The 13245-nt window shown below is 42.6% G+C and overlaps 1 protein-coding gene across 2 annotated transcripts in view; it reads right to left on the reverse strand.

The window, feature by feature from the left end:
* Nucleotides 1–13245, reverse strand: part of adamtsl4 (ADAMTS-like 4) — a 70265-nt gene that overhangs the window by 38081 nt on the left and 18939 nt on the right. For both annotated transcript variants that reach the window (XM_034174662.1, XM_034174663.1), the window contains exons 3-4: nt 11514–12106; nt 7188–7917 (exon numbers count right to left, since the gene is read on the reverse strand). In XM_034174662.1, the coding sequence (XP_034030553.1) occupies nt 7188–7917; nt 11514–12106 (1323 nt within the window). The remainder of the gene's footprint in view (nt 1–7187; nt 7918–11513; nt 12107–13245) is intronic.

Raw genomic sequence — 13245 nt, forward strand, 5'->3', positions numbered from 1 at the left:
TTCTAGATCTAGTTCCATAACATTTGAAGCTACATCAAATCTGATGGCACCTTACTGAATGAGTACAGATTCAGCTACAATTTGGTGTTAGTTGTGCATCTCTAGCTTCATTTGTCACCTCACACTGACACATTTTCTTTTTTCCCTATATTTTTGCATATTCTGGATCACCAGATCCGGAATCAGGATCCGATCATCACCAAACTTTGTTGTTTGATAGAACATTTGACTATGTTACACCCTAATTTTTTTCAAGCCTTTCTGCCTTGTTTTTGTGGACTTAGAAACTAGAATATCAAAATTCCCCCTATCCCGCAATGGTGAAGAATCCTTTAAAAAATTCCTGGATCCGGATCGTGATCCGGATCACCACTAAAATTTAATCACTTGTTCCTCTTGTCATTTCCAACCACTCCACAAAATTTCAGCAAAATCCGTTCAAAACTTTTTGAGTTATCCTGCTGACAAATAGACAGACAAAAAAATTATTTTTGTCTCTTTCGCTAAAATTGTATATAATAATCATTAGATTATTAATATATAAACAAAAATAAATTTAAGAAATATTACAATTTGAAAACAAATGCACCCGAACGTGATGACAGCTGCACCTGCTTAATGCTAACTTTTAACATTGAAAATGCCATAGACATGCTAACGCGTTAGCATCGGGATCCGGATAACCACTAAAATTTAATCACTTGTTCCTCTTGTCATTTCCAACCACTCCACAAAATTTCATCAAAATCCGTTGAAAACCTTTTGAGTTATCCTGCTGACAAACAGACAGACAGACAAACAAACAAACGCGACCGAAAACATAACCTCCTTGGCGGAGGTAAAAACAATCTTAGTTTTTATTTAAAATTTTTTGTCCAGTGTATACTGTAGATCAGCTGTTTCAGGAAAATAATTCCTCTAAGAAAAAAGTCTGCAATCAATTTCCCCTCAGCTCCTGACAAGCAAACATACCTTATGAAGATATTCTTTATGAAAAAAAACAAAAAACATTTCACATTCTATCTTCTAGGGCAGCAATTAAACATTTACCCTAATATACATGACAGGTTTGGCACCAATCAGATCTGTACAGCAAGTGTTATCATGCTCATAAGAATTTGTGTTTTGTTTTGTTTTGTTTTTTAAACTTCCATTTAATTTCACCTTTGAACTACTGGGCAATTCCATCCATCCATCCATCTTCTACCGCTTAGTCCAATTAAGGGCCGCAGGGGGGCTGGAGCCTATCCCAGCAGTCATAGGGCGTGAGGTGGGGTACACCCAGGACAGGACACCAGTCTGTCGCAGGGCCACAAATAGACAAACAAACAGACACACCCACACCTAAGGACAATTTTAAAGATTCCAAACCACCTAACCCGCATGTCTTTGGATGTGGGAGGAAACCGGAGCACCCGGAGAAAACCCACGCAAACACGGGGAGAACATGCAAACTCCACACAGAAAGGCCACGGGAATTGAACCCATGACCTTCTCGCTGTGAGGCAACAGTGCTAACCACTAAGCCACCGTGCTGCCCTGGGCAATTCCATGTTGTAGAAATTCACAGGGCATTTTTTTTTTTTTAGAAATTGGTGAGAATAATGTTTGAAATTGTAAGAGCAAATATTCACTTGTGCAGAAAGAAATTCCAGTTACAATGATGTGGTGAAGGTTAGCCATACCATGTCAAAGCAGGTTTATTTTTTCATGTTTTTCTCCCATCAATATGTAAATGATTTGGACTCATTTTCTATCTATTGCACAAACTGATGTTTCATCCTCTGCATAACATCTGCATAAGCACATTATTGTTTTGTGTTAATGAGAACATTCCACACCTCAGTTAAAGTTAGAAATTGGTTGCCAACATTGCACCTGTTTTGGCCCAGAAATCATAAAAATACCAATATAACCTATTATTAAACTGTCAAATTATAAACTATGGCAACTGCTAGTCAAAGGACATTTTTTATCAGCAGAAATTTGTTTGTTGTAACTTTAAATATAGAGTGGCATACTGTAACGTCAGCCACGTAACATCAGTCACACATAATTATGCAATCATTCAGTTTATGCCTTTGAATTGTAACATGGCAAGGAGAACCATAATGACAGTTGCTTGCAATCTTATATCTTAGAATAAAAATAGCTGTTAACCCTGTAACCCTGGTTCTCTCCCTCAGCCCCAACCAGTCCCAGCAGAAGACTGCCCCTCCCTGAGCCTGGTTCTGCTGGAGGTTTCTTCCTGTTAAAAGGGAGTTTTTCCTTCCCACTGTAGCCAAGTGCTTGCTCACAGGGGGTCATTTTGACCGTTGGGGTTTTACATAATTATTGTATGGCCTTGCCTTACAATATAAAGCGCCTTGGGGCAACTGTTTGTTGTGATTTGGCGCTATATAAAAAATTGATTGATTGATTGATTGATTGACTGTATAGTTTGAAGACAAAGTACAATATAGTAGACAAAGTTTATTAATTTTCTTAATGGCTGTTTTTTTCTAACGTCAATCATGCTCATAGTATTGAGTGATGGTAGTGGTTAAAGTGTTGGGCTTGAGTCCAGAAGATCATGGGTTCAAATCCCACCTGACTGGAAAATCACTAAGGGCCCTTGGGCAAGGCCTTTAATCACCTATTGCTCCCGGTGTGTAGTGAGCACCTTGTATGGCAGCACCCTGACATTGGGGTGAATGTGAGGCATAATTGTAAAGTGCTTTGAGCGTCTGATGCAGATGGAAAAGCGCTATATAAATGCAGTCCATTTACCATTTACCATCAACTTGTAGTAAGCACCAACAAAGTTTCCTTCCCCTACCAAGTAGACCTTGTCCCTATTATGTCTTCCACAAGATAGGAACACTCAGGGGCTGTATCTTTTAAGTCCTGGTCACTTCAAAAGACCTGCTTCCTCTCTGAATGCAATGTCAGTCACTGTGGAATTGCCCTACTGATGCCAAAAACAAGACAGCTGTGTCTTCTTGAAATACATAACAGGTATAGTAATAATCAGGAAGAGAGTAATGTTTACAGTGTTAAATCAACTCTGTGTCTGAATTTATTTAGTCCCACTCAAAAGATACTAATGCTGCGTTCACACCGGGTGCGACATGAACAACTGCAGCCACAGGTTGCCATGTAATTCCTATGTAATGAGGCGAGTGAAGCGACGCGAGTGAAGCGTTTTTGAGCGTTTTGCGCGTTTGTAGCGCGATATTGCATCGCGTCACGTCGTGTTGCCCCTCCTCCCCAAGTTGAAAAATCTGAACTTTTTCGTCTCTTCGCGCCGCGATGACCAATCAGGGACTGAATATGTAGTGACGTGGAGATGTCTGGAGTTTGACTGAAGATGTGAACATGTCCTGTATCTGGTAGCAGCCTGTGAGCAGGACTTATGTCTCTTTTGTCCTTTATTTCACAATTATGAGAGAGTTTTTGGAACGAGCAGCAGCACCACAGCAGGGGGAGCGGAGTTTCTTTTTATTTTTATTTTACGTGCGCACGCACGCGAATCGTCCTGGAGATTATTTTACTTATTAACTACACAGATGTATAATAAAGCAAATGGTGACTGGTTTCTAAACACAATTATGACAGTTTTTTTTGGGAAAGAGCGAGGAGCAGCCTCACAGCAAGCAGCGGAGTTTCTTTCTTTCTTTTTTTTTCTTTACGTGCATGCGCGAGCGAATCGTCTGTGGAGAATATTTTATTAATTAACTACACAGATGTATAATAAAACAAATGGTGACTGGTTTCTAAACACAACTATGACAGAGTTTTTTGGGGGAAGAGCCACCTGCAGCAAGCAGCGGAGTTTCTTTTTTTTTTTAATGTTTACATGTGCGCGCGTGAACGGGACAGTTGGTCCTCAAACTGGGTCCCGCAGAGGCGGAAGGACCGCTTAAAAGCGGCTGTCATCCAGATGCAGCTCCTGCAGCAAATAATGATACTCTCTGTATTGGGAGCTTTTCACAACAACTTGCTCCATGTGATCAAGGTCCGTCATGATGACTTGATGCCGAGTGGAATGGAAGCTCCTCCTATTTGATGATTTTCGCAGCGAAAGTCCACCCAAGCAGAGCGACACACCGGGCAAAGGAGGCACGTCCGTCGCCAACCGACCCCTGCAAATTTGTAGCGTCTGATCGCGTCCGGTGTGAACGCAGCATAAAATCAACTCTGCTGTAGTGTTGGATCAACTCTATTAGTGTTGAAATAAACCTTTACTAGAGTTGCTTTAACACAGTGTCCAAGTGTATTTGGTCCTGCTCTAAGTAGCATTAACATACAGTAACACTGTAAAAATTTACAACAAATGTTGCTAGGCACACAAACAAATTTTAAGTAAAAAAAAAAGTACTTTCATAGAACTTGACCTTTGACCTTCTGATTTAAAATTTAGGATGACTGGTAGAGTGGACTGTCTAACTTATACTATAGCCAGCTGGTACAGCAGACGCTGTTACATTCGCAAGCGATTTGTGGTTTTAAAAAGGGTGCTGGTGACTATGACCTTTGACCTAATGACCCCCAAATCAGTGGGCTTTAATACTAACATGTTCCAAATATGGCTGGAAATGTTTTAGTTCAGTCAAGCTGTTTTTCAGAAAAGCTGCAGAAAGTGAGAGGTAGATGTTTGAATACAGAGAGAATGTCTCGCAATGGAAAAACAAAAAATTAATTTTAAAATGCTGGAAACAGCTTCAGGAGGAATAACTACAGAAGTACAGGCTTTCAGACCGATTTTTGTTAACAGTCTTGTGACTGTACTTCAGAAGAGCCCTGCATTAAATCAGCTGACTCTTTTGTTCCACCTCAAACATAAGGATAAAATCTGTCATTTTCCACATTCTGCTGCTGTCTACTAATTGATGTAAAAAAAAAAAAGAAAAAACAGACAAAATGTTAGAAATTTATGTGAAAACCTGCAGTTTGTTTTACATAATGTGGAAAATGTGCCATCTGCAAAGTGTGGCACTACAGGGTGAATGCAAACCATGCTGATGTTTGAAAATACAAACACATGCACACTGTGTCACTACCAGAGAGCAGGATCTGCATTCAATCACAACAAACTGTGTTCCACAAGCTGGTAAACAACTGAGTATGTCCCCCAATAACATTTTACAAATGTTTCACTATGCATGAGGATAAACACTTGATATTAACACTCACAGTGTCAAATCAGACTTTTCATTCAGTGAAATCACTCACATTATTCCCACCTCCACTTCATTCCCTCATCTATGGCTGCAGGACGAGTTTATCGTGCTGACATCCTATCTGTGTATCTGGAGGTCTGGACTTGGCAGCACATACACACATGCACTTTACTACTGACGAAGTTTGCACTGTACCACAGAAATATATGTCACACACCACATCATGACTGCAGTCTCCGAGCAGCATGCATCATTATAACAGTGGACACACATTTGCACAAACAGGCACTGAATACAAACATGTGTAAAAGCTGCACAACAGACATGAGTACTCTGGTTCTAACCCACAAACCATGCACGCCATGGAGCACTTTCCAACCGAGTGCCCATAGACAAGCTGCTAGTGTTGGAGCCGTGGAATAATCGACCAATCAAATACTGCTGCTGACCTTCATCTCCTCACTTTCTGGTTGCCTACCTGCTCCTGTGAACACATGGCATGCAGGTACCACAAATTACACCGCGGCTGCAGCTCTGCACTCTGGCGATCAAGACAGATTTGGTAGGGTGACAATATTTTGATTACCGAAAACCAGGACACTCAGCCCGGCAATGAGATACTCAAATGATACTCGAATGTTGGTCAATGCAGGCCCAAATGAAAGACTATGAAAACCAGAACACTGTCATCACTTTCTAAAAAACAACCCACTACAGCCAGGACAGGGTGTGAAAACAGGACATGTCCTGGGAAAACAGGACATTTGGTCACCCTAGATTTGGGAACTTTCAAAAAAAAGGAAGGTATTGATGGCAAAATGGTGCGGGTTGCTTTTTTTGGTTTAGTTTTTTTTGGTAAAAGGAGTGCCCATACTGGGGCCAACCATCTGTATTATCACCTCAAGTAGCAACATTGTACATCTGACACGTGCAGGTCCTCGTGTAAAGAAATGTAACAGAGAATAATTCAATGATTCAAACAAATCACCGCTTGGGGAGCTTCGACAGAAAAAAGTTACACAATCTGTGATTTGCTTATAGTTTCGATATCTAATGCTGGACAAAGAGCAGATGGAAATTTCAAAAGAAAAATACAGTCTGAAGTTCACAACAAGCACTCTGACTCAGGCAAGTTTTCTTGAGTTATGGCTGTTCAAAATCACTTCATCTTCATTTACATGAAACCATATTTTACCAAACAATTTGAACATCTAACCAGGTCAGTGACTACCAAGTGGGTAGTATGGTGTAAGTATCAAGTGTCCACCATGTCTTGTTGCTGAGTTATTGCATTCAAAAGAATGTGTCCACACATATAATTTACAAGCAGAAAGATGTTATCATGACAATATGTGGTGCATAGAATGTACATAGTACTCTGCAATAAAAGCTTTTTCTGAGACCAGAACAGCGAAAAAGAAAGAAGACAAACAGGATTCACAAAACTGATGAAAGTAGTTGACTGTGGGATTAAATCCACGAACAGGCAGGACTTTTTTCTTTAGACTATCCTATCCTTGGTTTCTCTGAGTTACCACAGTGGGTTTAGTAGAGATCCACATTAGGATATGACCCGTTTTACACTGGATGCCCTTCCTACCACAACTCCAGCAATACTAGGAGAAATGTGTGGATATTCTGCTGATCCTAAGCTGTCTCCTAGTTGACTACTAATCAGAACCTCGTCTGCTTCCCTTCTGAGATATGACAGGATCAGATGTGCACAGAGCACCATAGTTGTCCATAAAAGGTGTGATGGAGAACGCAACAGAAAACTGCAAGATCAACTTTGACAAGTACTGTTCCTTCTCTACTGACATGATCTACCCAGAGCTCTGCAACTGTGAAACCTCCATTAACATGGAGGTTTCTGTTACTGACTGACACACCAGTAGAGGGGTGACCTGTAAAAATGGTGTATAAAAGACAAAGCCACCAATAAAACTAACCAGGACCGGCCGTGTTGCCACTACAGATTATAGGTATGGTGAATATTTTCAGAGTGATGTAAACTCTGGAGGTTACCTGTGAGAAGCACCGGCGGAACCCCTTCTCCAGCCCAGAACACCTGTAATTGTGGGGAGATCCTCTTCCCGCCTCTCTGCCTAACTCCACCCCCATATGTGGGCTGTGGGCATGCTGCAGTGAGTAGATGTTTCCATGGTGGGACCTAGGCACAGAGGGAGGTGACTGGACGCTGAAGTTTGGCTGGAGGTCAGTCTGCCTGTGAACTGAGTTGTAGTGATGCAGAGGGGAGGAAAACTGTGAAGTGATGGCAGCGGTGTTAGGGAGAGAGAGCGGAGATATTGGAGGAGGCGGTGCAGTGGCAGTGCGCCAGTCAAACAGCCAATGGTTGGATCGACTAGTGGAGTAGCGTGAGGAGAAAGTGGATGGCAGCGTCCCTCGCGCTCTTCCTTGTTGTGATGCTCTGTCCACGTGTCGAAGTGGCATCCTGGTAGTGGTGGTAGTTGTGGGCAGCTTCTCAGAAGGAGGAGGAGTAGGAGGTGTGCTCTCCTGCACAACTTGGTTCTCCTCTTCGACTCTAATTTCTGCATCTCCATCACTTCCTGTCTCCTCCTCCTCTAGCATTATTTTTTCAGCATCTTCGTCACCGCCGTTAAGGTCTGGTGCCTGTAAGGCTGGTTCGGCGTCGGTACCGTTCTCTGTGTGGCGAGCCTGACGATTGGGACGGTGTAATGGCAGAGCAAATGGAACCCTGCCATAACCAAACTGACCTGGACGGATGGTGGAAGACCTGTGAACCACAAAGAAACAAAACAAAAAACCATTCTCAAATAATACAGGGTTCTTACAGCTAAAGGCAAGAGGAAAGAAATTTATGGACAACATCACAATAAGTAAGGTGTACAGTAAAGTGCTATTCAAAGATCTGGTGCTGGTGTCTGAGGCAGAAGTGGAGGTTTAATGGAGACGAGGGCAAAACCAGAGCAGAACTGAGACACACCCGTTGTCTGCTGGCGCACTGATTTTGCAGTCTTATGTTTCTCACTTTGCATGTGGGATTCCACTGCTTGGATTCCCCATCATGCCAAGTTTGAAGATCTGCCTGCATAAAATGCACTGTGCCTCCAACACATTCCCTGGAAATGGTTTAAAGCTGGTCTCCCATTGCAGATTTCTGAGGTATGATTGTCTACGTTTGTGGTGTAAAATTCCATTTGGGGCCTGAAATGGGGTATAATCAATGTCAATAAATAAAAGATGCACTGTAGCACATTTTGAGCCAAAGGTAAAGTTATAAACATGTTCAAACAATTTGTGATGTGGGGTCACTTCATGAACCAAAACAGACAGATGCAACTGTGCAGATATGTAGTAATACGAGGTCTATTAGAAAAGTATCTGACCTTATTATTTTTTTCAAAAACCATATGGATTTGAATCACGTGTGATTGCGTCAGACAAGCTTGAACCTTCGTGCGCATGCGTGAGTTTTTTCACGCCTGTCTGTTGTGTCATTCGCCTGTGAGCAGGCTTTGAGTGAGGAGTGGTCCAGCCCCCTTGTCGTCGTTTCATTGCCAAGAAATGGCAGAATGATTTGGGCTTTTTTTCCATCAGAATTTTTTCAGAAACTGTTAGAGACTGGCAGCTGGAAACCATTAGAAACATTTATCTGGCTTTCGGTGAAAATGTTACGGGCTTGGTAGAGAATAAGTTAAGTGTTACTGTCGATTTAAGGATGGCCCCCAGCGGCTGTGGGGCGCGCCACGCTCCAAAGCCGCCATCGACAGGCTGAACGACCATTTCATTTCTAAACGGATGGCTGTCTGGATCCGTGACCATCGTGTGCCATTTCTCTGGTTATCACAAGAGCTGGACATCAACCATTTTCCGGCAGATTTCACTTTTAACAAGAGATTTTGTCATGGAAAGCCGAGTGGAGGCTTCGCGCGTCACGATGGATCCGCTACTGGAGCGAGACAAAACCACCTCCGTTTTGGTCTCACAGGACGGCTTTGAGATGGGGTTCAGACAGCTGTCGGTGGTTTTTCCATCGAGTGATTATCCGAGAAATTGTGGATGTGCCTGGACATGCCAGAACATGTCCTGTGAGGCTTCATCATGGCGTTGCTTTGCGCCATGCGGCACCGCCGCGACGCGCGGAATTCCTTCGTACGTCTGTCTCAATGTGCCGAAAAAGTGCTGATGTCCACGTCTTTTCACAATTCCTGTGCTAGTCAGACGACTTTCCGGATAAAACACAGAGTCCAGTTTGGAAATGAACGGCACATTCCACTGTTACAGGAGTTTTTGTCATAGAAAGAGGAGCGGAGGCTTCGCGCGTCACGGCGGTGCCGCATGGCGCACAGCAACGCCGTGATGAAGCCTCACAGGACATGTTTGACACTATGCTATAGTGTAAACTAACATTAAACACAATGTAGATTGTGTTATTTGAGGACTGATTACATTTCAGCAGGGTGAAAGTGACAGGACCAGGCAGCAAGCGCAGCGGTCAGTGAATGGGTATGCAATATGTAGTATTCATTGTGCATGGCAGCTTTGTGGTTTGCTCTGTTGCCTCACAGCAAGAAGGTCATGGATTCGCTTCCCACCTAGTCCTTTCTGTGTGGAGTTTGCATGTATTCCCTGTATTTGTGTTGGCTCCCTCCAAGTGCTCCAGCTTCCTCCCACTTCCAAAGACATGCAGGTTAGGTGAATTGGAAACTTTAAAACTGACAGTAGGTGTGAGTGAGGCTGTGTGCTTGTATCCAGGTTGTATGTACACCCTGCTTCTCGCCCTATGACTACTGGGATAGGCAACAACCCCCCGTGACCCTTAATTGAAGCAAGTGGATGTAGAGAATGAATGAATAATCTTTTTTGTTTTAATGCCACTGACTTGGACTGTAAATAAAGATTTTTTTAGAGCAATAAATGGTTTAGACATCCATGCCTTTTGTTGCACAGTTTAAACAACAGAAACACACTGGAAATATATTTTTGTGCACACAGACACACACTAGAAGCATTATGTTAACCTTGTCCAGAAACATGAAATATATTTGGTTCACACAGTAAGTAATAAAATATAAGTCAAAGGAAATGTCAGAATCACTGCAGTGTTTTATTTGCATTTTTTTCCATACAGTCCCACCATTTGAGATTTGGGGTTACAGGTGAAATCCTACTTGGCAATAAAGGTGATACTGATTATTATTATCACTTTACCGAGGCGTTGCTAGGCCAGTAGCGTAGATTTACGTCGACGCTACCTGGCTATACCCACCCGCTGTGCGTAAACAAATGACGTCATAGCGCGTGCAGCCCAAAAACTGTCTGACAAACAAACAAACAAAAAACTAAAAAAAGGCGAGAAGTGTTGATCCCAATATGGATATTCCGGATGATTTTCTCATGGATAGTACAACAATGAACAGCAGCCAGAGCAGCCAGCTTGATGAGGACGCACTGCCGAATTTGGAGAGCAGCGCACGCCAGCCGACATGACAAAAGTTAAGTGAGCCAACTTTTTATGTACGCGTTACGTGTTGTGTATCGCAGTAAAAAGTGATAATAATGCAAATAACATGCTGTTGTCATGCGGGATGCATTTTCTGAGTCCCTCCGTCCATGCCGTCGCCCGCAATGACAGATATTCGCCCTCGTCTAACTCGGGTGAATATCTGTCATTTTGGGCGACTGGCCATGAACGTCAGGCCTCTGAAAATGCATACCGCCCTCCAAAAGCATGTTATTGTATTATTACTGAGTTATCATAGAACAAGTCAACGCTACTATGGATCCACAGACACACAGCCTGACGCCATAATGTCCCACATATGATGTCCATGGTGCCTTGACATACTTTATACAAAGATAGGATGAATGTCAATTGTGTTGCCCTTCCAACATAACTGTAACATAAAGTCACCGACATGGTGTCAGATGACTGTGCCTGTATGACAACATGTTGAATATTGATTCAAAATAAAAATACAAATACCAGAAACCTCCATCACTTTGTATAACACAAATCATCAGGGTCTCTAAAGAACCAACCAGTGTGATGCTGGATCCTGCAACTTTATCATGTAATCAAACCGTGTCACTACAATATTCTTTTCTTCATCAGATCAGCTGTGATGGCAACGCATGTTGATTTATTCTGTTGATTCAAAACAATCCAGATAAGTTTCCAAGAAAAGTCCAACCTTGTGTGCTTCTACAAAATTAAACCTGAATATTGACTGTTTCGCTGATGGACATTTGATTTTTAAATTGTATCTACATAAATCAAGTGGTTACAGACTTTTCCTTTTAAAGCCAACATCAACATACAAAAATGTTTTTTTTCTTTCCTGCTTCATATTGTTCGGACTCACTCACCTCCTTGCAGGCAACCCCTCCCGTCTGGTGGAGACGGATCTTCTGCTCCCTCCTCCTCCTCCTCCTCCAGCTCTCCCTGTTCCTGGATTGGTTGGTTTTCGAATGAGCCGTGCTGGCTGGTTATAATCATGCGCAGGAGAGTTGTAAGGTGATCGGTAAACAGATACAAGCTCTTGATTAGCCTGAGAAAAGTCTGGCTGGTAAAAGGGAGGGGATGGATTTGCATGTCCTGGTACAGGACTTCTACTTTCCCCAGAGGGGTAATTCCGATAGAGAGGTAATCCTGGGCTGGGATTGCTTGAGATCTGCTGGGAGTGATGAAGCGGGTGTTGCCCAGAGTAACGAGGAGGGTAATATGGGCGCATGGCTGAGACGACAGGACCCCCGACCCCTCTGGGCAGATAACCTCCCCAGTTAATGGGAGAGCGGGAGATGGGAGGGGTCTGAGGAGGTGGTGGAGGCAGACACGTTCTGCTTCTCTGTGACACGCCCATACCACAGGTCTGAGAACATTCTGACCACTCCCCCCAGACAGACCACACCCCCTCCACTGGCTCCAACTCAAACGTCTGTCTGGAACGTCGGCCTGCCACCTGACACACACACACACACACACACACACACACACACACACACACACACACACACACACACACACACACACACACACACACACACACACACACACACACACAAACAGACAGAGAGGATGTGACAACTTTCACATTGGCTTAACACAATCACAATATCACTTTTAATTTCTTACAAAACTCAAATGGATTTTTTTCAGAATTTAGTGGAACTAAACATCTGGAATTGTAATCATTTCAAATTTACTTTTTTTATTATTTAAATTTTCCACAACTAGATTTTTAAATAAAGATATAATATTCCATATATCTTACAATATTGCAATAAAGTGTAGTGTTAAAAAATTCAATAAATAAAATTTATATAATTTGAAGTAATGTGCATTTTTCATAATTTCTTATGAAATTTAAGAAAAAAATAATTTCCCCTTTACACCGTATTATGATTTTTAAGAATATCTTTCAGCAACAAGGGCAACATGGTGTCTTAGCGGCTAACAGCAAGAAGGTCATGGGATCGATTCCCACCTGTGGCCCCTTTGTGTGGAGTTTCCATTCTTCGGGTGCTCCAGCTTTCTCCCACATCCAAAGACATGCAGGTTAGATGGACTGGAAACTTTAAATTGTCTGTAGGTGTGGGTGTGCAGCCCAGTCTCTAGTTTTTTTTTTGTGCTCCCGTCACAAAATGAGTCAAATGTTTGTGACAGGGTTTTTTTAAACTCACTATTACTAATCGTACTCCTTCCCCCAACCCTAACCATAACCCCCCCGACCCCCACCCCCGCTTCATTTTTAATTTCGTGCGGCCATCATTGAATTAACAAAAATAAATTCGTGCTGCTGTGACGAAAATGAGGCAGTTTTCATCACAATATCACGAACCAAGAGATTAATGTATATTTCGTGCTCCTGAATCACGGCATGCCGTGAGACTGGGTTGGGGTGTGTCTGTGTCTGTTTGTCTATATGAGGCCCTGCAATGGACTGGCATCCTGTCCATGGTCCTCACACCCTATGACTGCTGGAATAGGCTCCAGCCCCCCCAGTCTGTGACCCTCAATTGAAGTAAGTGGTTAAAGATGAGTGAGTGAATTTCAGTAACAAGTAAACGCACCATATAAACAAATTTAAAACCAATTTCA

This window comes from Thalassophryne amazonica, chromosome 7 (assembly GCF_902500255.1).
Source record: "Thalassophryne amazonica chromosome 7, fThaAma1.1, whole genome shotgun sequence".
NCBI lineage: Eukaryota > Metazoa > Chordata > Actinopteri > Batrachoidiformes > Batrachoididae > Thalassophryne > Thalassophryne amazonica.